The sequence below is a fragment of the Ursus americanus genome, chromosome 2, assembly GCF_024610735.1.
Source record: "Ursus americanus isolate L20-20 chromosome 2, mUrsAme1.1.p, whole genome shotgun sequence".
Lineage (NCBI taxonomy): Eukaryota > Metazoa > Chordata > Mammalia > Carnivora > Ursidae > Ursus > Ursus americanus.
In genome coordinates, this window is record NC_142128.1 from 67635834 (window position 1) to 67662956 (window position 27123).

The window sequence follows — 27123 nt, forward strand, 5'->3', positions numbered from 1 at the left end:
CCCCTGATGGAGTTTTCCCTGTTCCACAGAAAAATGAGAAAACCCATGATAATTCTGGGGGGCAGGGAGCTCAGAGAGGCACGTGTGTATGCACCCTCACACTCAGGCGCACACACGCATGTGTTGATGTGACAAGGCCAACTGTCCATTAGGAGCCGGACTTGTCTTTTCTCTGAGAATATGTCTTTCCAATGTGAGGGCTGTTAAAATGCCCTTTCTTTTCTAGAACAGTTATGATAGGAGACAGTAGTTACCTTTCATGTTTTCCTTTGCAGAATAAAAGTTGGCAGCCCTATGTTAATACCCTTCTCTCCTGTGTGTGTGGGGGGGGGCTGGGTGGCACAGCGGTTGAGCGTCTGCCTTCGGCTCAGGGCATGATCCTGGCATTATGGGATCGAGCCCCACATCAGGCTCCTCTGCTATGAGCCTGCTTCTTCCTCTCCCACTCCCCCTGCTTGTGTTCCCTCTCTCGCTGGCTATCTCTATCTCTGTCAAATAAATAAATAAAATCTTAAAAAAAAAAAGAGAGAGAGAGAGAAATACGTTTCCTTTCTAACTGGTCTATAAAATCCAAAAGTATGGGAACCATGGAACCAGATGCCCCCTATAGCCCTGCAAAGCTCTGATGTATTCTGGCTCAGGTTTTCCTTGCCGCTGGTCATAAACATTTGTAAACCTCCTACAAAGGCAGGGTAAAGTACAGGTCTTGATCGCTTTCCCTGCCATTGGTTTCTGTGTCATGCCTCATTAGGGATGGAAGGAATGCTACAATACATTGAGTGCAGACCTGAGTTTGAATCCTGACCCTGCCACTTACTGTGTGGCTTCGGGCAAATTCCTTAACCTCTCTGGTTTCTGTTCCTTTGTCTGGACAATGGAAATAATGCTGCCTCCCCCCACAGACTGCGGTAAGACTGACAGGAGCATTTACGAAGTTCTCCCCCTGAGTCAGGGGGAGCTCCGGTCTCCGCTGCAGGAGCTGCGGGAACACAGCCTCCCCAGTCCCAGGAGAGGAAATGAAGCCCGAGACATCAGGCTGAGGTCTCACCCCTCTCCGTCCGGTATGGAGCCAGATGCCCCGCACAGAATCCCTAGACTGAGCACTCAGAGGTGCCGCGAGAAAAGGCAAGCAGACACACGTGGAATTTGTCCTGTAGTGCCCGAACCTAAAGGGGCCCCTCTCCTTCAAGGCACCTCCCAGGCCCTCTGCCCCTGCCCGAACCTGATCTCCTCGTTGATGGCATCCAGCTGTTCCTGCAGCATCATGGCCAGAGTCTGGGCATCCGAGTGGCCGCTGGGGGAGACAACATCCACAGAGCCCACCAGACCCCCTGGCTCATCCTCATCCACGTCAGAGATCTCGGGGTCACTGTCAAAGGCAGGGGCGGCTGTGGGGGCCAGCACCCCAGGCAGTGGAGAGGGCTCCCAGTCCTTAGCAAAGGAGGGGAGAAGAGCAGTAGTAAGACACACCAGGCAGCCGAGGAGCGGGACCCTCCCCACCAATCCCAGCAGCACTGGCAGCTCGTGGCAGTGCCAGACGTTAGAAGCGCAAGATGTCAGGCCCCATTCCAGACCTAATGATTCCAAATCTGCATTTTAACCAGTTTCCCAGGTGATTTATTAGCCCATTAGAGTCTAAGAAATGCTGCCCCAGTTCAAGGAGCCAGGGAGCAAAGTGGCTAGGAACAGATTCCGGAGAGAGACTGCCTTGCTTTGAAACCTGATTGTTAGCTGTGCAACGGTAGTAAAGTTGTTTAACCTCGCTGTGCCTCAGTTTCTTCATCTGTAAAACGGGGATGGTAATAGTACCTACCTACGTTGTAGGTAATCGTGAGAACAGAGTGAGGGCATGCATGGAAAGCACTTAGCATGGCATCTGGCACAAAGTAAGCACTATATAAAGGCTATCCCTTTCTCTGAATACAAACTCTCAGAGAGTAACTAGATCCAGGGGACAAGAGAAGCCAAGCAGTCCTGTCTGTCTCGTGTCTCCCAGAGTTTCAGCACATCACAGGACCCTGTAGCCAACCCTGAGCGGTGGTGGTCCCAGAAGTCACCCTACAAATCTCTCCAGCAGACAAAGGCCCAGAAGAGGAAAGAAAACAGAAGTGGGCTGAGCAAGCCAGAAGAGCAGGAGGGCCAGGGATAGAGAGGTGCTCTAACCCCATCCTCTAGGACCCAGACCCTCAAGTTCCCGTTAGGGCTCTTTTCCAGTTCCTGGGCACCTGCTGTGTTCTTATCAACAGCAAGAGAAAAGGGTGAGGGGAGAAAGAGATGCCTTCAGACTGTGACCCCATCAGACGAGGGCTTTCCTAAGGGCAGAGATGAAGCCTCCGCGTCAGACTAGGAGTTCCCTCCTTCTCTACCCATGTCTTGTAGTGCTTTAGAGCATGCAGAAGGCCTGGGTTCAGGGCAGAGCATGCTTAACAGTTACAGGGCTAGGACGGAATAAAAGACAAGGTCAGTCCTTTTCTGCCCCTTTCTTTTCCGCTGCCCCTTCTAGCCCCCCAGGCAGTCTCAGCAGGAATGCAAAGCTGCTTCTCAGAAAACTTCAGGTGCCATCTCCAGGGCCACTTAACCCTGCCATCCCTCCCTCATCTCCCCCATAAACCACAGCTTTTGTTCTAGGAAGCTGTCCAATTCCATCTCACCCCTGCGTCTCCCACTCTGACCACCAGAAACACACGCCTACACCCCCAGGCGCACGTGCACACGCTTCAGTAGGGCCTCAGGGACTGGCTGGCCGCCCGCCAGCCCCGACCACTTGCCCACCAGGAGGCCAAGGCGAGGGGGCACAGCTGTCGCAGCTAACAATGGCCCCAACCCCAGGGCTGCAGCTGTTGTCCACACAGGGGGGACGGGAGGGGGAGGATTTGCACCACACGCCAGCCGTCTGTGAAACTGGAGCCAGGCACGCGGCCGAACTGACCCCACACTCCCTGGGGAGACCCCTCCACACTCACCCCTCCATCCCTCACCTTGGCAGACTCCTCCCGCAGTGCTGAGTAGCGGCGGTGCAGGCCTGAGGGCGCGTGGGTGGTTGTGCTCAGGGAGAGCCGCACGTCCGCTGCGCTGCCCGTGTGCGACCTTGAGTGGTTCGGGGCAGAGAAGACCAGCCCTGAGGACTGAGGGCCCAGCTCCCACCCACTAGGGCCCAAAGAGTTAAGGGATCTTTGGCTTGGCAAAGAGAAGTCTTAGCTGGCAGAAAGCTACTGTAAATGGTTTAAGGGCTGCCGTGTAAACAAGAGATTCGATTTATTCTCTGGTGCCCCAGGGATCAGAATGATCCAGGGGAGAACATTCTAGGAAGCGGCTTTCCATTTAATATAAGAAGCACCTTCGAACGGTAAGATTTGGTTTATGATGCAACTGGTGGCTTTAAAAGAGCTGAGCTCTCCATCAGAGAGGTATTCAAGCAGCGGCGCTCAGGCCATCCAAGAATGGTGCCAGAGAGCTCCTGGCACTGAGGGACTTTGCAAGGGAGGGTCCCTCAAGGTCCTTTTAATCCCGAGGGTCTTTGTTTCTTCATCTTCTCCCCAGCAACTTTCCTTGGGTTTCCCCATAATCTGGACTGAGTTCCTGGCTGAAATTCAACCCAGGCAGACTCCCTTTCCCCAGGAAGCTTCAGGAGGCCCTGACACTCCAGAGACATGGGCTAGAAAAACCACTTAGAGGCCCCCGGGGTTTATTCCAACTCGGAGATTTTAGAATCCCAGTAATGATGCTCTGGAATGTCTGGAAGCCTTCCCTAGTGACACTTCTTCCCTATGATGCCTTCCCAGTTTGGAACCCTTGAGGGGCCCAGGGCAGAGGAACAGGACAAGCCTACAATGGCTAAGGTAGCTGAGGGGAAAGGGGAGTTTCTGCTTATCCCCCTCTTCTCTCCTCCAACTCAGTCCCAGTTCCATGATGGGTCCAGTCTTTCTACGATCAAAGCCAAGAATGCTCAACCATTAAGGAAAGCAAGCAGTGGCAAACAGCTTGGTGTACTCTGAGTCATGGGTCGTGTCCCAAACGATAATTCCTGATGAACTCGAAGGTGGTACTTACGTCTCTACCACCCCAGACACCAACAGGCTTCTCTTCTTCAGGTTCAAGGTCCCTTTCCCTAATGCAAGCCCTACCCCGCCTCACACAGATGTGCATAGACACCTTTCCTGTAACCTCTCTTCGGGGAAACTGATCCTTATTACCCCGATATTGTAAGAGCATTACTGAAGGGAACCTCAAAGCCTCCCTTCCGTGAGACTTTGGTTTGGAGAGAAAACAGCCAGCAGCCATGGACCTTGAGGGGCTTCACCTACTAGTATCCTCAATCTTCACCCTGCCTCTCCGGGCAGAGAAGTGGCAGCAGAATTGAGGTCTGAGTTCAATGTCAGTTACTTCACAAAATGTGGAGAAAAATCCAGAAGTTCCCTAAAACATGGACCTAATTCGAGCATTAGGTGAAAAGCACCACTCCCCATCTCTCACAATGTTTTCAGCAAAAGGGAGGTCACAACCATGACGTGACATCTCAACTTCCAACAGTGTGGAAGTTCTGGATGCCTTACTTCAATCTCTCATGCTGCCTTTCTGCCCACTGCCTGCCATCTGAACCTAGGTGGTCCTTAACTCTCCAACAACCGTCCTCCGGAGCCCTAAAGATGGTGTCTCCAAGGACCTAGACTGAACCAGACACTCTCCATGAGCAAGTCTGTGGGACACAGGTGAGCATGTAACTCAGCAGACCCCTCTCCAGGGCACGTCCTCTGTCAGGGAAGCAGGAAGCGGGGCCTGTGTCCCACGGCACTGGGGAAGGAGCACCCTGTCTTTACTTGCCTCTCTTTACTTGTCCCTCAGGGGACAGGTGCTCCTTCTACACTGCCCAAGTGAGCTAGGTGACTTTGACCAAGTTCTGGGAGCCTCAGTGTCCCACCCTGAATAGGAGGAGGACCCTGAGGTCCTGGGCGGTCTTTTGGCGGGAGGAAGTCTCCTTCCTCAGGGTCCATCTAGGACCCCATCCCAGCACGCCCAGCCTCCCGCGCTCCAGTACCTGGAGTGGACGCCATCCACAAACGGCCCCCCTCGACCCTTCAGCTGGTCCACCTCTTGGCGCAGCTTCTCAATCTCTTCAGACAGGCGGCCCTGTGCCAGGCAGACCCGGGGTGGGGGTGGGGCCAGGGAGGGGCAGAGAGGGGAGAGAGGGACAAAGAGGACAGCAGAGTTGGGGAGAAGCAGAAGAATGTACTGCAAAGTCCAAAGCCAGGGACCCCCGTCCAGGCCCACAGATGATACCAAGAGAAGAGATCCAACTGGAAAGTGAGCAGAAGGGTCGGCAGCGGGCAGGCAGAGGCGCAGGGCCAGGAGAGGGTCTGTCTCGGTCAGGATTCTACCGGACTAGGCCTGCTGAGCCCTCACCACCATGGCAATGGAGGCTGGGCAGCAGAGGGGCATGGGGTACCCGCCCAGACCTCACAGACATGGCTGAGCCAGGGCCAGTGACGTCCTCGCGGAATCACCGGACTCCTGCGTCACCTGCTTTGAGGCCCCACCAAATCTTCCCCTGGGCCCTGCCTCTGCTGCCCGCCCTACGCCCTATGCTTATGGCCTCCGTTTCTTCTTTACTTTGGGTGGTGACGCATCCACCGTGAGGGCTCTAGCGAGGATCAGCGAAATCACGTCTGTACACAGACTGGCGTGGTGCTGGGTATCAGCGCAGCCGCGAGAAGCACGGGCGTGCCCCCTCCTCACCGCAGGCCCGGCCCTCCCGGGCTGGCGGGGCTGGCGGCTGCTGGGTACCTTGTGACGGTGCTGCTCCTCGATCTGCCGTTGGGAGCTCTCCAGCTCCTGGATCAACGTGTTCTGGGGAGAACAGCCGGCAGCTGGGGACCCCGCCCTGGTTTCTTCCACTCCGTCCCCTCCCTGCCCCTCCTCTCCAGGCCAGCCCGCCCCTCCTCACCCCTCCTCGCCCCTCCTGCTCCTCCCTTCTCCAGGCTCCCCAAGTCTGTCCCCCCAGGTCTGCGTCCCAGACACGCCCGGCCCCTGACTAATCTCTCTCGCATCCCGGCTGGTCCCCTCACCCTCGCCCCGCCCCCTCCGGCAGCCCCCACCCCCACCCAGGCCCCCACCCACCGCACCTTCTCCTCCAAGGCTGCCATCCGCTCCTTGAGGTGCAGCTGCAGGCGCTCGTTGGACTCGCTGAGCAGCCGGTCCACGGTGTCTGACAGCCGCTTGTTGTGGTCCTCGTTCATCTTCTCCCGCTGGCGCACCTGCAGAGCCAGCACACCTGGTCCCAGGTCACCCCAGGGCCGCCCGTTCCCACCTGGTTCCACCCCCCTCACCTGTCCCTTCCTCGTCCGTCCTCCAGGAGCCCCTCTCTCCAGCTCCCCGGACCACCTCCTGTGGCCCCTCTCTGGCTCGGTCTCTGGCCAGGCCCCTCCCAGCTCCCACTCTTCTCAGGCCTGTCCACACGCCATCCTGGGAGGCTGCCCTGGGGACAAGGAGGGGGCCCGAGAGCCCAGCCCGGTGCCCTCACCCTCGCCAGCTCCTGGTTCTTCTCCTCCAGCTGCCCCTCCAGCTGCCGCAGGTGCTCCTCAATGCTGCCGTGCCTTTCTTCAGCCTGGAGGCGGGCACGGGTCAGTGCGGCCTGTAGATCCCCTGCCCTCCTGCTCAGGCCCCGCATCCCACGCACCCTGGGCCAGGGGGCTCTTCGGGGGTCAGGGCCTTAGTGCCAATAAAGCCCAGCCCTCAGCCTCTCACCCGGAAGCAGAACTGCCGCCACCCCTGCCCTTCTTCCCAAGCACTCTCTACTCCCTGCCAGGTGGTCCCCCACCCCCTTCTTCCTGCTCAGGGCCTGCCTTAAAACATCCTGGAGCTGGCAGCTCGGTGGGCTCCACACTTCCAGAAAAAACTCCACTTGAAAGCATGAGCTACCATAAATGTCCTCTACGCCTCCAGGTTAGATGGACATGCACTTAACATGAATGCAAGCCAGGCAGCCTGGGTTCAAATCCCAGCTCCCTCTCTTCCCAGGTGTGATGTTGGGCAAGTTATTGGACCTCCATGTGCCTGAGTTTCCTCAACTGTAAAATATGGAGAATAACAACACCTATGCCCATTGGACCGTTGTGAGGACTACATGAGATAATCCATGGCAAACGCTTAGGACACAACAGACACGCAGCAAATGCCAGCCATGGTTATTACCAGCCCAGACAGAGTGGGCTCCCTTCCACTCGTGCCTCTCCAGGGACGGAGACCCCGTGTCTCCGCCGACAAGCTATTCCAGACTATCACACATCTTACAGTCAGGGAATCCCTCCTCATAGCCCCCCTACTATGACTCATTTGAACATACGAATCACTTTAGCCCATCCCTTCCTGTCAGTTTGGGCAGCTATGAGAGCTGACGGCTCAGCATCCCACACGTGGCTCCCTCTGCTGCACGTCAGCCCTCGGAGCTAGAAAGACCTTAGCCACCGCCAAGTCCAACCCTGTCATCACAGAGGTGATGATATGATCAAAGAGACAATGGCACGAATGCCTGATTAGGGAGGGGGGGTCTTTTCTCAGGTCACGGAACCAGTCGGTGGCAGAAGCAGACTTGGTCCTGGATTGACCGAGCGGCAGCCAGGCTGGAGGCTCCAGCCACGGAGCCCCCCACCTGCCACACTGGCACAGCCGTCGTCCAGAGCCTCCGGGGCCTGCTGCTTACTCAATGCCGATTTCCTTCTCTCCGCGGGTTGGGGGGAGGGAAGCTCTGGTGACACCAAGTGAGGACCCGCTGAAAGCACCCAACCTGCTGCAAACACTCCTAAATTCTCTAGATGAGCCCACCGCATGTCTACGTCCGTGCATTCCCCCAGCTCTTTCAGATCCGACGATGATCTCAGCCTGCCTACCTCTTAGAAATTATTCCTCCATAAAGCTATCCATCAGGTACAAATCTAGTCCCTTTTCTCAATCCTAAAGCTGCAGCCTTCAAGCAACCAGAGTTGGTCCCTAGATCCAGAATGCTTCCCTTTGATAAAGAAAGGTAGGCTCAGCCTACACCCCCACTGCCCCCCCAACTTTGATCAGATCTCTTCTCGGATTTCATCTTTCCAGAGGTGAAAGTCCTAATTTTTCCACTCCAGGCCCCAGCAAACGCTAGTATGAACACAACAGAGTAAATGATCATGGCAACACGTTGCACTGGCACAGTCTCATCTGCTTCTCCATGGACTTCTGCAGCCCTTCTCAGGGACTGTCCCTCCCCTGAGGGGTGATGAGGGCAGGGATTACTTTTCCTACAGACAGACACGGACGCTGTGCTTCCCAGAGTCCTGCAGTGAGAGGCAGTTCCCTGGCTCCCAGCCCTGCACGCCTCCCACTCTCTGCACTCACTGCCTGGCTCATAAGAGCTCGGCAAGCGGAAACAGGCAGATCCCCGGGCCCCGGGCCCACTCGCCTTGGTGAGGGCTGCAATCCTCTGAGCCAGCTCAGCCTCCACCTCCGGCAGCGTCTCGGCCTTGCGCATTGTCTGCTGCAGCTTCTGCTCTGCCACCTCCAGCAGCTCCTGCAGGTGCCGGGCCTTCTCCTCACACTGGCACCATGGGGGGCAGCGAAGAGTCAACCGGGAGCCCCGAAGCCTCCCCCAGCCCCTGGCCCCACCTCAGGAGAGAGCAGGTGACAGGCCAGAGGAGCAAAGGACAACCTGGTTCTTGGCTGCCCACCAGGCATGGCTTCCTTTTCCCAAGGTGACCTGCAGGACCCTCCCCCTCCCCCCGGGGGCTCCTGGGCCATGGAGGGAAGGTTCCAGCACCATCATCAGGACCTCCAGGGTCAAGTACAACGCCTGCCCCCACACCAGTGGGAAAAGTTACCTGGCGGTGCAAGGACTCCTTATTGGCCAGCTCATTCTCCAGTTTGTCATTGAGGTCATGGATGGAGGTGGCTTCGCGCTGTGCAGCCAGGTAGCGCTTCTCGAGTGTTGTGATTCTCTCCTCCATGTCTTCCTTCTGGGCCAGAGCCTAGGGCGGGAGAGGAGGGGACGGGAAGGAAGGGCATTAGCTTCTCCCTGCCCCCATCCTGCCTGCACCTCCCCACCAATGCCTGGCTGCCTGTATTCTCCCCATGCCTCCCTGCCGGTTTAGGACCTTGACCCAGCCCTCCCGCTACTCCTCCCCACAGTGGACCCCACCCAACGTTCAGTCTTAAACTCCCCAGCCCGGGCCTGGCCCTCCCTCTACACCTAGGGCATCCTAGCAGCTGCCCTCCGGAGTGCTGAATGCCCGCACGCTGCAGCCAGATGGGGGCAGGCCGGGGCCCTAGCTCACCTCCCGGAGGTCCCGCTGATGCTTGCTGCTCAGCTCCTCCGACTTGATGAGGTCCCGGCGGGCCGTGCCCAGGTCCTCCTCAAGCTCGGTCACTGTTGCCGTCAGGGTGACCAGTCGCTCCTGAGCCTGGCTCAACTCAAAGTTCTGCTTCTCCAGGAGCTCCTGCAGCTCCTCTACCCGGCCCGTGTCATCCTCCAGGGACAGTGAGCCATCCGTCAGTCATCGGGGCCCAGGGCAGCCCGCTCCCCTGGCCCACCCCAGGGACGGCACCCCCAGAGCACATCACAGCTCTGCCTCCAATCTCAGTGCACACCTCCAGCTCCACCATCCTTCCTCTGGGCCCCAGGAGCTCACTCCAGACAGTGACCAAACAAAACACCCTTGCTCTCCTGCGTTTCTTTTGAAAAACAGTAGTTTCTAGTTTTACCTGCTGTCTCAGAATCTTGTAACCCAGGAAGGGGCATGACTAGGGGAACAAAGGCTCAGGGAGAGAGAAGGGATCTTGCCTGACGCTGACACACAAGGCAGATGGCGCCTAACGATTCGAGGGGACAACGTATTATGTGCCTAGCAGCGGTACACACACAAAATCTATTGATTTCTTCACAGGTGGGGTGGGGGGAAGAAGGAAAGAGACATGGGAATATTGGAAAAAGCCCCAAATTTCATTCCAGAATTTGCTCTCCTGAACAAATTCAGGGTGGGGCCCTCACGCCCCGTCTGGGGGCCGCCCTGCCCCTGCCATGCAGTTCCCCATGACCTACCTTCCACAGGCGCTTTGGTCCCAGCTCCACCGTCCCCTCCTCCTCTGCCACTCCATCCCGAACCCCTGCCCCCTGCTGCAGGGCAGACACCTGTAAGGCACAGACCCCAGGGCAGTGAGTCAAAGAGAGGAGAAATTCCTGTGTATTCCAGACCCTTCTGAGTCCCCTGCCTTGTCCCAGCCTCGCGTTGGCTAGTGGTCTCCAGCCATGACCGCGGAAGAAATCCAATGCGGAACAGAGTGGGGCAAAGCCGTGAACCCGCCTCGGCTACTAGGAGCTGCCGTCGGCCGGCGGAGGGTGGACGGGCAGCTCACCTGCTGGTGGGCCCCTGCCAGTTGCTCTTCCAAGGTGGTAACTCGCTCCAGGGCCGCTCGGAGCCGCTCCCGCACCTGCTCGAGGCAAGGAGAGATGGAGGAAGACACAGGGACCCCACAGGACTCAGGCTGCAGGAGCCTGGGCTTGACCTACCAGCATTGGGCATGAGGCAAAGAGAGGGACCTGCCAAGAGGCACATCTCTGAGAGGGAACCTAACAGGGGGACCTGGAAATTAGGCCGCTGGGAGGGGGGGCCAGTTGAGAAGCTAGAGGGCAGTTTCCCCTCAACACGGGGTGCAGAAATTGCAGACGAAGGACACACGGAGGCTCCGGGGAGGCGAGGCTGGATGGTGGGGTGGGCCCGGCGGCGGGCCAGGCCGGCTACCTTCTCATCCAGGGCCTTGTGGTGCTCAAACAGCGACTTGAGGGCCTTCAGCACCTCCACCTCACTGGAGACCCCCGAAGGCGACTGGGCCTGGCGCTTCACCACAGTCATCCGCAGCGACCGCTCGTGGCGGGACACCAGGCACTCCAGATGTTCCAGAAGCAACTGGCAGGGCGTGGGGCAGGGCAAGAGGGAGGGCTGTGAGCACGTGCCCGGGGGCTAGACGTGTCCACATGACCACTGAGGAGACGTGAGTAAGGCTGTGTGCACCTTTGTTCAAATGTTGAAATGCTTCATGTTGGTAAACAGCTGCTGCCCGATTGAATACCTTCCCCAAGCCAGCTGCCCTGGCCTCTGTCCCAGGACCCCGACCTTCCCATGGCCACCCCACCTACAGGTGAAAAACCCGTAGTATCCACCCCAGAATACAAGAGAGGAAGAGATCAGCACAAGGCCAGGGGTGTGCCTGGCCCTGACCACACCCTTGATCAGGGGGTTCACCACGCAACACACACAAACCAGGTCACCCCACTTACCCTTGTGTTATTCCGTTCTGCTTTCAGCTCTGATATCTCTTCTTCCCTTTCTAGAAGCTGCTCCCGACACATGCTCAGCTCCCGGGTCAAGGTGGCAAATTCCTGAAAACCCCCAAGGCCCCTGAGTGCTCAGGGATTTGCCCCCTAACCAGTGTCCTACATGCCCACATCAGTGGTGGGATCTTCTCACCCATCCCTTACTCCCGGCACCTGCGCCCAGAAAAATCCCCATGCCTCCATATTGCAGGGCGATAAACCACAGCTAACATGTGCACCCCCAGAGGGGCCCCGTCTCTGGGTCCTCCACGCACTCCAAGTATGTGTTAGGGTACGAGGGGACCGAGGTGGAAACAAGAGTGAGAACGTCACCGAATCTGCTCTGCAACCCCTTCCCCCTCCAGCCAACAACATAACCTGATTATATCTTTCCACCTAGTTTGTACTTCTGTTTAATGACATTATCCTTGAGAAACAGATGGAGGGGAATCTCACCTCTGGTTTGGCATGGTGAGGTCCCAACAGAGACTGGTGGATATTAGACAAAGAAGAGAGGGGGCTTTGAAGCGAGTGCCCCCGGGAGCTCCCACCCACACCCACCCCAGGGCTTTGCAAGCTACAGGTGGCTGGTGAAATAAGGGGACTGAAATAAGGACCCATGTATGTGGGAGCAAGAGAGCCTGCAGACCTGCCCGGTCAGCCATGCGGCTTTAGCCTACAACCCAGGGATCCCCGCTTCCTTAGTCTAGGGCTGCCTCCTGGTGCCTGAGACCAGGGCACTCGCTCTGGCCTTACCGAATACCCATGTTCCAAGTGTCCCTTCGAGGAACTCTGTTCCCACACTGTCAAGCCCAGACACGCGGACACACCTTTCCAGCCCACCATCTCAGTCAAGACAAGCATACAAGCGTGAGAGGCTACCCCACGGTTCCAGGTCCATCGTATCCTATTTATCCAAGCAGACATCACCTCATTTCAGAAAAGTTTTCAGAGAGGTGGCCCCAACTCTGTGGATGCCCAGGGTCTGGGAGTGACTGAACCGTGGCTGCAGCCCTCTCGAACTGAAGCCTCCTTCATCCACCAAGGATTCATGACTGAAGGAAGAATTCCAGAGCAATCCCCTCTTATCACTCCAGATCAGGCAACAGGGGACAAGAAGGGTTGTGGGAAGGGGCCAAGGGACCCAGGGGTGCCAGAGCCTGAGAAGCCTCAGACCTCTAACCCTGTTCCTTGATTATTGCCTTTCTGTCAAAGCCATGGCCAAAAGTGGCCAAACATGTCACACCCAGAAAGCCGGCTCTGGCCCCAGTGCTGCTCCACTCCTCAGTTCACACACACACACACACACACACACACACACACACACACCATGCACACCCACTCACACACATTCACTCTCACACATGCACCATGCACACTCACATTCACTCACACACACACACACACACACCCATACATACTTCTACCCAGAGACAGGACTCCGCACGCCCCTGGCCTCACGTCATGACGCCATCACCAAAGCACCGGTGCTCTCTTCCACCCACTCCCTGGGATCCACCTCCCCAAGACACCTGCCTCCTCCCCAACTCTAGCCCGTCTGACACACTGCTGCCAGGACAATCTCCCAAAGCAGGCGCTGTCCACAACATTGACTAGAAGCTTCTTATCCTGGTTTTCAAGTTTCTCTCTCACGGTTCCTTTTCACATGCCCCAAGACCTGGTCAACCTGGGTCACCTGCTGTGTCCAATCACCAGCAAGCCGACCTGATTCCACACCTTTGCTCAATGGGCTACCTCCCCCTGGAAAGCCCAACCCTCTGTCACCACCTGATGAAATCACATCTATCTTTCAAAGCCTGTCTCAAAGAATACACCTCCTTGGGACCTTTCTGGACTCCCTGGTGGAAGACTGTCTCCCTCCTCTGAATACTGCCTGGAACAGCACTCAACAGCACCAGCTTAGGGGCCCATCATTCAACCACAAGTACGGTGAGCACCGACCACGTGCCGGATCCTGTGCTGCTCCCTGGGGACACAGTGACAAGAAACACATAATCCCTGTCTTCCTACAGCTCCCAGTGTGGGGCTGGAATCCAATCCCAGCTCTGTCCCATTAGCTGTGTGACCTTGGCCAAGTCACCTAGTCTCCTCTTTGAAGCTCTATCTATAAGATAGAAATAGAGGCCTCCCTCCCGTCTTGCTACAATGACCAAATGAGCCAGTGTATGGAAAGCACTTAGCACAAGTCCGCCAAAGGCAGCGACTTTTACCACCGATGCTGTTTTAACAACCTTTGGGACTGCTCTTCTCTTCCCCTGCCTGGTCTTCTTCCAGTCACTTGGCTTTTTATCTATCTCCTTTCTAGTCTGTGAGCCCCAGGGGCAGGGCCTGGCTCCTCTAATCCCCAGCTTATTCAGGGCCTCCTGAACCCCATTCTGTAACAGGGCTCCATATCCTTTTCGAGAAAGCATCATGAGACTCCGCCCCCACCACTTCTGAGCCCTGGGCAGGAGATTTCCACAGCCCACCTGGGTTCACCCTGATTCTTCTCCCCACGCGTGAGGAAAGGGCGTGGAGCTGAGTCTGGAGCCGTGTGGCTCCTCACGGCTGCCTCCCCAAGTCCCAGCAGCAGCCCCCCCCCCACACACACACACAGCTGGGCAACTGGCTAATCTCCTCAAGCATCAGCTTCATCATTTGTAAAATAGAGATGATGGTGGCAATAGGAGCAACTTCATAGCTGTGAGCATTTAGTGAGGTAAACTGCACACAAAGTGCTTAGTACACAGAAAACACGCCGAAATGGCGACCATCAGTGCTGGCAGGAGTGTTGTTGATCAAGGAGCACAAGACAGGTGTCAAGATACCTAGCTTCTAGATTCAGCTCTGCCTAGAATTTTCTGTGCGATGCCTCTTGTTTTTTCCATCTGTGCAATAGGAGGTGGAGGACGAGATGATCTCTAAGGCTCCTCCATTTCCACCTTCTGATTCCCCACCCACCACCTCCAAGAATAGGGCACTGATGAGGCGCAGGCAAGGCGGTGCCACCAGTCTAGGGTGCCACCTGCTGGCCACATGGGCTCACTGCAGTTGGCTGCTATGGCTGGGTTTTCTTCCTGCATCAAATTCCATCCATCTCTCCAGGTAAAGCCAATTCCAGGCTGAGGTGCTTGGCAGGGACAGGGAAAGGATTTATGTAGGGAGGTGAGGGAAAGTTAAAGGCTCTGTGAATTCCATTTGTTGATATGCAAATAGATGCAGGTACGCTGAGGGCCCAGAGTACAGCAGGGCTGCTGGGCTAGGGGAGAACCAGAACCAGGGGAGGAGGGCGGTGCCAACGATCTGGCCTTACCTGGGGCAGGGCAGAGTTAAGGTGGCGCTGGAGCTGGTCCCGCTCATGCAGGGCATCCTGGAGCCGGCTCTGTGTGGCTGCCAAGGTGTCCTGACTCTCCCGAAGGGACTCCAGCAACTTCTCCCGCTCATCCAGCATGTTCACCATCAGCTGCTCAAAGTTGGCGTCAGCATCGGTGCCATGGGGGGGGCTCAGGGGGTCCCCCTCATTGATTGTGGGCATCACCTCACACATGGTGGGGGTGGGCAGGGCCTTCTCAGCGTCGGGGGACAGGGGAGGAGTTCACAGGGTTGGCACCTCCAGGGGGACCCAGTGCCTGGGTCTCAGAGCAGGCTGCGCCAGGCGAGTGGACAGGTGGGTGGGGGCTTCTCCCATGGCATCAGTTGCTCTTGCTCTGAAAGGGGCCTGGTGCCCGGAGCGCCCCTGTGGAATGGAGCCAGAGGGCCTGGCTTAACCTCTCAGGGCTGGGGCTGGGTGCCCTGTGTCCCCAGACAAGCGGGCAGCAGCCGAGTGTGGCCATGACAGGCAGACAGAGCAGGGCTGGAAGAGGGCCTTTCGCTTAGGCTGAGTGCTGGAGCCTGGCCGAGTCCCAGCTGGGTCTAGCGACACCCATTGTTTCTGGAGGGCAGTGGTCTGTGGAAGAAGAGGCTGCCGTGAGGACCAGCTGAGTAGAGAAGGGCATCCAGGGGGGGGGGGGGGGTGGGGGGGGGGACAGCAGACAGGACCTGGACCAGAAGGTGGGGGAGGAGAGGGAGGTGTTGGCGCATGCCCCTTCTCCAGGCTTACTCACTCAGATGGCGCCTTCCTTACTTCTCCCAAGGAATGCACATGCCCGCTGCCTGCCATAGCCTCTGCCTCCAGCTCTCCCCACCCCCAGCTGTCAGAAGTGCAGCCGCAGTGGAGTGGTTCCCCACCCACGTGGCTCACTGGCCAAATATAGAAATGATTCAGTCAGTGGCAAGGGAGCAGCCAGCAGGCTGCCCAGAGTCCCCCTGAGACCCAGGGGTGGGAAAGTGGGGGGAGGGGGGAAGAGGGTCTCTGCCCCCACCATAGCCTTCTCCCCTGTACTTAGGCCAAGGTAAGCACAGAAAGGGTTAAAGGGCTCTTTGTGGGTGTGAGTCCACACAGGGTGGACTATTAGGGTCATAGGAAACAGGGGCAGGGTGCCTCCTACCCTGGCCACTGACACAGTCTGGTTCCTTGGAAAGGCATGGGCTGGGCACTGGGGTGGCAGACAGCCCTGACCTGCTCCATGCCCATCATTTGGAAAAGAGGCTCTGGCTCAGGTCATCCCCACTCCTGAAACCTGGCAGAGAGCAAGCTTCCATGCTGAATTCATGGCCCACCACCTCTGTGTTGGAGCAGGAACTGAATGACGTGAAGGAACCCAGGGTCATGTGGGGGGTACGGGGTGTCATTCTCCTGATGTGTGCGGGCCCCTGCTCATGGCTGGGAATCTTCTCCTTCTGTGTAACTGCCCATTGCTGGCACTGCCAGGCGTCCGCAGCCAGGGCGGTTAGCATGTGCACAGCCTGGCTCCAGTGACGCCTTGAGGCTGGCACCGGGAAGCCCAGTGGTCAGAGCAAAGGAAGGTGTGCTGGGGATTGGTCTGCCCACCCTCGGCTTCCAGCCCCCCTGCCCACTGCTGGAAGGCACCACTTTAATCAGTTTTCAGAGGAAGCTGTCTCCAGAGCTCCTGCTGCATGAGAAACAATGCGAGGCAGCCAGCACAGCCATGGGCACACAGGAGACGCCCCATAAACAGTGCTTCCCTCCCTTCCCTCCTCTTCCCACTTGGGAGATACAGGGACAGCGTCTCGGCCACCCCTCAGGTGGCCGACCGGGCAACAGGCAGACTGGGACGGTCAGAGAGAGGACAGAAGGTATCAGGACCCAAGGTGAGAAGTCAGACACTGGGCAGCCCCCAGCCTGTGGCGGGGCTGAGCCCAACAAGGGAACCAGAGAAGGGCCAAGCCTCTTCTACCTGAACCTGCCTGTCATGCCCCCCAGCCAGCCCCCCACCAAGTACTCAGGATCTAGGCAGACATGCGAGCAGCAGAGGGAGGCTGAGGAGGAATGTGGGCCTGGATCGGACACAAGCTAGAGCACCAGCTTGAGTACTCCTGAGCTCACCCCCACAGCCCTTCCCAGAGGGCTCAGGAGTTCAGGCCGGCACGGGGGTATGCCCACACACACAGACAGGCAGATACAGAAACCTGGGGACCTGGGACATACACGTGTGGCCACAGACATGCTCCCAGACACAGACTGGACACAGACACTAACCCAGGGGATCCTTTCCCCAAGCTGGACAGCCACGGTGAAGGGGAGGGTCCCAGGAAACGACAGAGGTGAAAAGGAGCACCCTGGTCTGTACTCTCCCTACCTCAACATCCCCGCCCCAGAGAGCAGCTGGGAGTGGACAGAAGGGGCTGCCGCCCCAGTCTTGCCAGGACTGACAACTCGCTGATGCTGATACCAGCAATTCCTCCAATTCTCCCGCCCACTGTGCCCAGGACCCTTCACCCTGAATGCTCCGATCTGTGAGGCTGAAAGCCACGATGCCCCCCCCACCCCAGACCTCTCCAAGCTCACCAGCGGCTGGGCCCTCACCCCACCCCAAGAAAAAAATGAGAGACCAGGAGTGAAGGGCAGCCTGGGGAAGGGGCCCCTTGTGGCAGAATCTGTCCTTTGGAGAAGAGTATAGTGGTCTCAGGAGCGCAGGCGCCTGGGAGCAGCCTCAGCCCCACAGATCCCCGGGCATCCCGCAGTGTGGTAGGGAGGAAGGAGCCCAGAGCTGGGACTTTGGACACCGAGGCTGCAGTTCTGCCACAGATCTGCTGGATGACCTTGGGCTTGTCACCACCTACTGAGAGCTCTGCTGTCAGATGGAACCCACGACCCTTGTTTTGCGATCACAGAAAAACAGAGCCTGGAAAAGCAGAAAGCAGCGCGGATTGCAGCGCCGTGTGACTGACCATCAGAGGTGGGCAAAGGCAGGCCTGCGGGAGGGGTGGTTCTAGCTCCTTACAGGGAAGGGCTTGGGAAGTTCTCAGGAAGGGAGAACAGACCTCAGGCTGCCCGCTGGGATGTGCTAGCTATTTGGTCCAACTTGGCCTCCCCAAATCCTCCTGGTCATTCTGGCAACGGAGAAGCCGGCCGCCACTGGCCCTTTCCCAGCCTCCCTCCCGGCCAAGTGACAGGTAGCCACTCCGCTTCCCCTAGTGAGGTGGCATCGTGGACAGCAGGTTGAGGACGAGCCCAGAGGGCACTGCCGGGCAGATGCCCCGAGATGGCTGTCCGGCACCCCCCGCCCTGGCCCCGCTGATGCAGCAGGGAGAGCAGAAGGGAGCTCTAGGGCAGCCACGCTGGGACACCTGGCTCCTCCTGGCTCCGGGGCCGGCTTTAAATAGCGCAATTATCATCTCAGCCTAACAGAAGCCTCCTCGACTCCTGCACAATTTCTAAGTAACACTCCTAGGTCCTGATTCCGAGGCGACAGCTACCAGCCCCCAAAGTGAGCATTTGAGGGGCTTTGCCAGTGAGGAGTGTGGGCAGGCTGTGAAACAGAGGGAGAGGGCTCCAGAGAGAGCAGGCGTGAGGGTGTATGTGCATGAGGGGGGGTGTGCCAGACCCACTCCAGGTGTCTGGGTTTCTAAACACAGAAGAGGCAAATCTGAGGCCTCTCTAGCTTCTCAAAAGTCACCCCCATCTCTTCCCCACAAACAGGAGGGTTGTGCACTTGGGTCTGATGCCCTGGCCAGCCACACACATGCACGCACGCACATGCACACACACGGCCTGGCTCCCCACTGCCCTACCAGATGGCAGGCACGCCCCACCTTGGTGAAGGAGCTCGTCGAGGGCACAGCCGGCAGCCCTGTGGAGGCCAAAGGGCCAGGGCAAAGCCGGCTGGTGCCGCGCTCAAGTGAATGGGCCATGAGCTAGGCAAAGAGGGGGCCTCAGGGTGGAAGCCCCCCGGAGCGAAGAGGTAAGAGAGGAAGGCCATGCCCCCAGGAGACCAGAGGAAGATAGGTGGTCCTCCAGGAAAATCATACCAATTATGAGAGCAGCTCTGACTTACTGGATATTTACCCCATGCCAGGCGCTGTGTGGCCGGTCGTCATATATTCACTTACTTTAATCCTCACAACGCCTTGCAAGGAAGACACAATTCTTCCCACTCCGCAGATGTGAGGACTGGGCCTCAGAGTCAGGTACCCGAGTCTACACAGCTGTGAAGAGGAAGAACTAGGATTCCATCCCAGTCTGTCTGACTCCAAGGAGGGGACAGGAGTTGAGAAAGGGGAAGAAAGGCTATGACTCCTTCACGATTTCTCGCCCTCGTCCAAGGGCATGGCAGCCTAGGGACAGCTCATCTCGGCCTGCTCCACCTGTCCCCCCTGGGGAAGGAAGGCCTCTGCACAGCAGCCGCCATGCTCCCGAGGTGGCCACTTCCCCACCGGAAGTGACCCATGTCCAAGGCCCCATCCACCATCCACCCAAATCTCTCCCCCAACCCCATCCCCCCTAGGTCTCCAATCTGAGTTGTGAGCAGTCTCCTGAGTCCCACACACCACACCACACTCTCGCAGGAACTGCAGAAACAGCTAGCCCTCAGTTCCCCTCACCCTGCGGAGTTTTCGGGTAGTACCCTCCCAGGGCAATGACATCCAGCTGCCCACCTCTCCTTCCCTCTAACCCAGAATCTTCTCCTCTTCCCCTGTCCCTCTCCCTGTTCAGCCCACCACCCCAAAAAGCCTTGCCCTCACTCTTCCTCTCCTCCGAGAGCCCAGTGAGCCTCCTCCCCTGCTCCCCCTACGCTGTTCACTGTCATGCTCCTAGGCTCACTATTGTTCACCCAGCCTGCCTCAGTCTCCCCTTCCATGTCAGCCTAAGGAACTTCTGATCACCCTTCTAAGCCCACCTCAAACACTACTTCGTCCATGGAGCCTTTTCTGATTCCCCCCTAGGTAAGCTTGATCCTTCCACAGGCCCAGCAAAGCCCTTTACTCCTACCTCTCTCTGTGACACATCATCTCATCTGAAGACTCGGGGGTGAGAACCGTGTCCTACTTCTTTCTGGACGCTCCAACACAGGGTCACGACATCCGTGGAACTAAACTGACACGAGTGACCGGGTCATTTCTGGGGAGACCATCCCTGCCCAAGTGCAAAGAAGAGGAACTCCAAAATAGTAAAAATGGGCTCAAGGCCTGGGAATAGGTTCATTTATCTTCCCTTCTGAAAATTAAAGCTTCTCGAGAGCAAGACAGGGGCCACTCGTGCTTTGCAAGGCAGACTCTGGAGCAAGCTGATGGGTCTGAATGCTGGCTCCTCCACTGACCACTCATGTGACTCTCTGAGCCTCAGTGTCTCCTCTGTGAAATGGGGATGATAGCAATGTCCACCTCACACAGCCAATTTGAGGATCGCTGGAGTTAATGTACACAGAGGGCTGGGATCACGGCCCAGGGCTCAGCAGTAACTCTTAGCACCTTAGGCTCTTAAGGCACCTCAAGGCCAGGCCCACTCTGAACACAGTAAGAAAACTAAAAATCCAAATTAGCTACGGGAAGCCATTGCCAGAGAAAAACTCTCTTGGAAAAGCTCTCCTGACAGTTTCTCCCATCTGCACAAATCCCTTCAAAAGTACCCACTTCTCCCGGCCCCCAGAAAGACCAGCAGTGAGACTTTATCTCTCTGGGCTTCGGGTTCCCAGATCTGGAAGATGAAAGTCATAACACACAACACGCTCTAGTGATGTTCTCAGTGGTCAGGAGGGTCAAAGGAGATAAGACAGAAACTGATATGAAGAGTACAATATGCTACCCAAGGGCCCGTGGGCACCGATGGCCACCCAGGCCCTCCACGTCCTCATGCAGGCACATTCAGGTAGGCACAGGGAGCGAGGTCTCTATCCAACGGTCTCCCCGGGCCTGTCTCTGTGAAGTCCATCTCCCCAGCTGCTCCCCAAAAGTTAGGTATGGACCACTCCTTCCCGAGACATGGCCTCCCACTTGGGTAAGCATACGACTTACTGTCCAAACCAGGCCCTTCCTGAGAATGAATGGAGGCACTGGGAACAATCACACCAGGACACAGGTGTAAACTGAGGCACACCTGGCTGTATGGTCACCCTCATTATCACCACCCCAGGGGGACTGACGTCAAAGGCCAGTGGGGAAAGGAGGACTGGACGTCTCTTCTAATACTTTCTCTTCTAAAATACCCAAAAGTAGAGCCATGACAACTACCTCTCTAAATGAAGACGGGAGGGGCGCCTGGGTGGCTCAGTCAGTGAAGCATCTGCCTTCAGCTCAGGTCATGATCCCAGGGTCCTCTCCGAGAACAGCCTGCTTCTCCCCCTGACCCTCCCCTGAGCACTCGTTCTCTCTGTCAAATAAGTAAATAAAATCTTTTTTAAGAAAACAAAGAAAACAGGATTTGCAGGCTGAGAGAGTACCTTTGGGGGCCGATTCCATGACACAGAGGGGAGGCAAGTGCAAAGGGCTCTGAACTCCCTTTTCTTAATTTAATCTCATCAGTTCCAAATCTGTCAATGTTTCTGGACATCTGATTAAGGCTTCATCTGTATAAAAGCATTCCAAGTCTAAAAAGCATTTTAAGTACCGTCTGCAGAAGGCCCCTGTTAAATAAACACCTGTTCCCTCAGAGTCAGCACGTCAGTGCCACAGGGCGATGAGCCTGAGAAGGCTGCACGGGGGACTCTGGGGGCCCCCTGACTCCTTCCCACATCTTAAAGGTCTCCCAGAGATCATATACCTGCATCAGCCAAGACGAAGGCTACACCCCTGAACACAGCACATGGCTTTGGCCGAACTTCCCTCATTAAGTTCAGTAACCCTAGCCGACCTCTGCCAATCAGAGCCATTGAGTAACACTCATATATGTCCTTAAAGATTGTTTGCAAAAGAAGAAACAAAGTAATAAATGTGGCATATTTGGACAATAAAAATCTTACAAAACTAGGGGTCCAAAACTGTAGGCCATATATGGTTCTTCTGGCAATGAAAAAAAAAGCTCAGAAGTCTCTGCATTAGATCAGCCCATAGATTAGGGAGCTGTCACATAGCAGAAAACAGAGCTGCCCGGGTGGGGAGGGGGGCATCAGGAACACTACAGGGAAGTGCTATCAGGTGCCAGGGCACGAAAGGTCCAGAGTCCTCAGAACTGCATCATAATGTGTGTGTACATGGTCAGAAAAGGGTGTGTGGGGGGGTGGTCATGAAAGAGAGAGAGAGTGGGGGGGACATGGGCAGCCATGCCACAGAGTGGAAGAGTAGAGTCATGAGAGTGTGTGGTGTGTATGGATGGCTGTGAGAGAGTGCATGTAGTGAGACTATGGTCATGAGAACGGGTCCTGAGAGCGTGTGCATGGACAGTGAGTGGGTATGTACGCATAACGGCAGGACAGATTGTGTGTGGTCATATGTCAAGGGCTCCTGATGTAGGTCTATGGTCATGCCAATGTGTTGTGCATGTACAGTCATGAGAGTGACAGCGTGTGGTTATGTAAGCACGTGCACCTGGGAGTCACGAAATCGTGTGTGCTCATAAGACCGCGTGGGCTCCATGAGAGCTTCTGCGTGTGTGCGCGATCATGAAAGCAGATACCGCTGGTCATGAAAGAGGGTGTGTGCATGTGTGGTCTTGAACCTGTGTGAGAATGTGTGAGAGAGAGAAGAGGGAGATATGGGGATGATAATGAGAGAATGAAAATCCCCTGGGGCACCTGGGTGGCTCAGTCGGTGAAGCGTCTGCCTTCAGCTCAGGTCGTGATCCCAGGATCCTGGGATCGAGTCCCACATCGGGCTCCCTGCTCAGTGGGGAGCCTGCTTCTCCCTCTCGCTCTGCTCCTCCCCTCACTGGTGTGCTCTCTCTCTCTTCCTCTCAAATAAATAAATAAAATCTTTAAAAAAAAAAAAAGAATGAACATCCCATTTGTTCCAGGTGCTCTGCCCTGAACAAGAGCCAAACATTTTGGGTACTCCGCAGTGGGCCTGGTGTGAGCTGAGGTCAAGACACTGTGCCCAGCCCACCCTTCTCCTTACTGCCACCCATCAGGTCTGCACTGCAGGGTCTTCCAAGCCCAGGGCTCCCTGCGCATTAGAGACAGTGGTGGTCACCCCCTGGATCTCCCAGCACGTCACTCCTCATAAAACAGCCCAGGCCAAGGTCCTGGCCTGGTCCCCCTTCCTGAGCCCTCCACTCTCAGCATCCTCCGAGCCAGACAAAGGAGAGTCCTTTTCTGAAGCGGCTGCCAAGGACCCCTACCATCGACTGCCCACCCCACCCCATCCCCTTACCTAGAACGGCACATTCCTACTTGGAAGGACCTCCTCCGAGGTCACGTAGGCCAACCTCCCCCACAGCGTGGGAGCTCCTTCCACACCTCCCTGACAGCTCCATCTTTATTTGATTATCCTTCAGGAATAGGAGCTCACTACTAACTGAGGAAGCTCTCGTTGTCCTAAGGAAACTTCTTCTTCAACTGAAAGGAAACCTCTCTCCCCTTTGAAGTGACAGTTACCTATCTGAAGACAGTGGCCATGAAGTCACATGGGCAGCATATTTTACCTACGAGAAGTCAACTATCTTGGGTGAGCAAAATAAGCAATGAAAGCCTCTAATGCAAACCAGCTATTTCATCTGACACTTAACTACAAAATTGTACTGTACGTAAGTACTCTGTAAAATCACTGTACACATTATATAATTAATATATAATGTATACGCTCTCTGTATATTACCATTTTGTTCAGCATCAGAACCATACACCATGCTTTATGGGAGGTTTAGGGATTTGCACTTTACCTATAGCCTATAGAATCTAATTCTCCCACTGAATGTAACACCACCGTACTGGGTCCCCAGAGGCTTCTCTGCTCCAGGTTAAATATTTCGAATTGCAAGGAGGCCCTGCTTCACTGAGTCCAGGGAATAAGAAGACAGACCTCTTCGAGTCAATCCAACAATTAACCTATTGGTAGATCTCCATGAAGCCGATGCTGAGCTAAGAGTTGTTATGGATACAAAAGGTACGTAAGATATGCTGTCAGCCCTCAAAAAGTTTAGTCTACTTGAAAGAACACCGACAGAGTGGTCCCCCCATCCATAGCCTCATTTTCTGTGATCTCGGGTCCCAGCGGTCAACCACTGATAGAAGCAGACGATCCTCCTTCTGTCATCACAAGGTCAATAGTAGCCTAACACTTCATCACAGTGCCTACGTCATTCCTACTTCATCTCATCATGTAGCCATTTTATCATTTGCATCATCACAAGAAGAAGGGTGAGGACAGTAAGATATTTAGAGAGAGAGACCACATTCCCAAAACTTTTTTTAACAGTAAATTGTTGTAACTGTTCCTTTTAATTATCAGTTATTGTTGCTCATCTCTTCCTGGGATGAACTTACAGATTAAACTATCATAGGTGTGTAGCCTGGGGAAAAAATCGAGTATATCTAGGATTCGGTACTATCTGTGGTTTCAGGCATCCACTGAGGGTCTTGGAATGTATCCCCTGAGAAAAGAGGGACTACTCTACGCACGTAATGGTTCGAAAGCAACAGGGAGTAGCACGTGACCAAATATCCAGTCTCTGGCACCGCCTGGGGGTCAGCCCCGAGCACCACTTGGAGGAGGACCAACTGAATTAACCAGTGGCAGTTTCCCCTCCAGCTCTCTCAGAATGAAGCAGCCCCAGTCAAGGCCTCTCAGCCCGATAGGCAAGAAGCTGCTCTGTGTTAGAGCTTGACTTCACTCGAGGGAATAGAAGACACTTGAGGGGGGCGGGGGTCTGCAGCCCCCAACCAAGGCTCTCTGAAAGCCAAGCAATGAGCTGGGCAGCAGTCATGTTTCCTGTGTGATTGGAGAGCCATTGCCAAGGAGAAGAGAGCAGTCCTCAAGCTCTGCCCAGCCCTGGAGTTTCACACCGTGCTAGCTCAGAGCTCCTTCTCCCACTATTCCCCGCCCCCCCCCCACTGGTCCTGCCCCCATGGCATTCTCAGTTCCCGCAGGCCCCTCCCAGCACAACAAAGACTGAGGGTCCCCTAGGAGCTGCCCCTCTCACCACAGCCCATTCCAGTACTTTTGACTCCACTGGCCATCCGAAGTGCCACGCTCCTGTGAGCCAGCACCGTATGCCCTCCGGAGCTAATTATAGGTCAGTGAGCTAGCAGGCCAGAGGGGGGACAGATGGTGACTTCATGTGGCTGCAATACACACCACCCCTCCCCCTGACCTCCCCTCCATTTCTCCTGATCCCATACTTGGGACCTAGACTCTGAGGCAGCTTTCACTCTTGTGGTCCTCCCTGATCCTTACCAGCTCCTCTCCCAGACACACATGCCACATGCAACTCTATGCCAATCAGAAGCCACACCTTGCTTCTACAGCAACCCATCCAAGGGTCCACAGCCCCAGGGGAGAGTATCCCTGGCATAAAAAGGCCTCAGCTAGTGCGTCCACATCCTAAAGACCCCTGACCCCCAGCTCCCCGGCCCTACTGAGCCTTCAACCCTCACTCCTCCTCCTCTCCCCAGCTCTCACCCTGCTATCCTCAGAGGCTCTGAAAGGACCCACTGAAGTCCCTGATGACTCTTGCCAACTCTAAGATTCCAGCAATCAACTCAGAAAAGAGACCCAGGAGCCTGGTTGCCTGCCCTGCCCTGCCCCTCCAATCCCTCCTTACCACCCAACAGCCAGACCTCATATACTCCACAGTTTTGACATCATGACATGCTCATCAGCACACACCCAGATACCCCTGGACAAAGTTTCACTTCATACCCCCTTCCCCCACACTCTTCTCTCTTCCAGAGAGGGCATCTCCCACTGTGCCGGGTGTCCAGGGCATTCTTGGCCCCCAATAATCATTGTGCTATTCATCATCTCATTATTTTGAGATGCAGCCTTCTCAGGCATCAGGACAAAGTCCTAGAAAATAGCCAAGGGAAATCATTCAAACTCATTCCTTTTGCTAAAGCAGCTTCTCTTGGGACTACCTGGCCAGTTAACAGTGGTAGGGAGTGGATGGGTTGGAATTCAGTTCAGACAGCTGTTTGAAAGCACGTGGACAGGGCTCTGCTTTTTTAATAATCTAATAGCAATGAAACAAAATCAGGGGCAGGGGCTGTTAAGAGAGTGCCTACTGTATACCTTTCAGCAGCTCCATGGCCCTAAATTGTCTTCAGAAGACCCAGCACATAGTATAGTGCTTGGCATACAGTAGGTGCCCAATAAATGTTTGCTGGGTATGGAGCAAAGTACTAGGAATCAGTTCCAACACTCCCAGAAAGACTGAGGGAAGTCCCTGAAACCTAGCTGCTGGAAGGGCCCCTTAAGCTCCCACCAGGAGGGGATCTCCATGCTACGCAGAGCCTCCTCCTTAACCACTTGCTCACCACGTAGAACAACAGAACAGCAGCCCCAACTCCCATATCCCTCTAATGGATACTACCAGCATACTTCTTCTCAAAGGTGACATCAGCACCTAGTGGCACCTTGTCCTGGATCCCTCCTCCTTCTCAAAGAAAACCATCCACACCACATTTCCAAGTCCTCCAACCCGACCTCTCTCTTCCCACCCACCATCAAACCCTGCAGGATCTACACAGGAAAACACCCCTACTGCGTGGTCCAAAGTCAACTCCCCACTCTCACCCTCCCAGTTCAGGAATCTATTCCAGCCCTCTTTTCCGGTTGCGCCCACTCTCACCCCCACCCCCACCAGACCTCGGGTTGGCCGCTCCATCCATCCCATCGCCCTGGCACTGCGGAGACGGGGGCATTTTTCTGGCACAGCCTGAGACTGGCAGTTCAAGGAACAGAGAGCTAGCGATATCAAGAAGGGGTGTTAGTAGCAACGCGGGAAGGATTAAGACCCCCCGGTAAGCGCGAAGACCTCAGCACCTGTGCCCAAATGAGCGGAGCTGGCCCAGGAGCGGAGCTGGGCCAGGAGCTAAGAGGTGCTTTTTCTCTGACTCTCCAGGATGGGAAATGGGGGCGCAGTCCATCCAGCTCCCACAGGGAGACTTGCCAACTCAGCCCCCCTCTTCCGAGACCGATGGAGCTGAGGGCGAACTCCACGCCCTCCCGCAAACTGGGCATCGCCCCCCATTCTCACCCCCAAGGGCACAGGGCACTGCAAAGGCCTGCGAGGGGCGGCGTAGGGAGCAGTATCTGTGCCAGCCGGAGACGACACATCCGGAGTAAAACTGGGCTGTTTTCCAAGGCGCGTTAGACAGAGACCCCCTCCCCAAACTGGAGGGCAGCTGGAGGTAGGAAAAAAAGGCATCCTTTTCCCACCCCAGGTTCTGGACGCTCACCTGCCTGCAGTCGTCGAAAGCCGACTCAGCTCCGAAGCGGAAGGGAGCCGCCCCCGACCCGGGGAACCCGACACGTCCTAGGGAGCAGAGCAAGCGCTGAGGTAGCAAGCCTCCGCCAGC

General features: G+C 56.0%; 1 protein-coding gene across 6 annotated transcripts in view; it reads right to left on the reverse strand.

Annotated features, from left to right (window-relative positions):
- The window catches only part of PPFIA4 (PPFI scaffold protein A4), a 49713-nt gene extending 22590 nt beyond the window's left edge, over positions 1-27123 (reverse strand). For 4 of the 6 annotated variants that reach the window (XM_087857050.1, XM_087857046.1, XM_087857043.1 and 1 more), the window contains exons 1-15: positions 15439-15533; positions 14649-15281; positions 11300-11401; positions 10764-10928; positions 10378-10452; positions 10064-10153; positions 9300-9491; positions 8847-8993; positions 8432-8566; positions 6518-6601; positions 6120-6251; positions 5782-5844; positions 5036-5127; positions 2979-3087; positions 1223-1431 (exon numbers count right to left, since the gene is read on the reverse strand). In XM_087857050.1, the coding sequence (XP_087713176.1) occupies positions 1223-1431; positions 2979-3087; positions 5036-5127; positions 5782-5844; positions 6120-6251; positions 6518-6601; positions 8432-8566; positions 8847-8993; positions 9300-9491; positions 10064-10153; positions 10378-10452; positions 10764-10928; positions 11300-11401; positions 14649-14882 (1829 nt within the window). In that variant the 5' untranslated portion in view covers positions 14883-15281; positions 15439-15533. Of the gene's footprint in view, positions 1-1222; positions 1432-2978; positions 3088-5035; positions 5128-5781; positions 5845-6119; positions 6252-6517; positions 6602-8431; positions 8567-8846; positions 8994-9299; positions 9492-10063; positions 10154-10377; positions 10453-10763; positions 10929-11299; positions 11402-14648; positions 15282-15434; positions 15536-27003 lie in introns of those variants that run through there. The other 2 variants (XM_087857039.1, XM_087857042.1) reach the window with 2 other exon arrangements.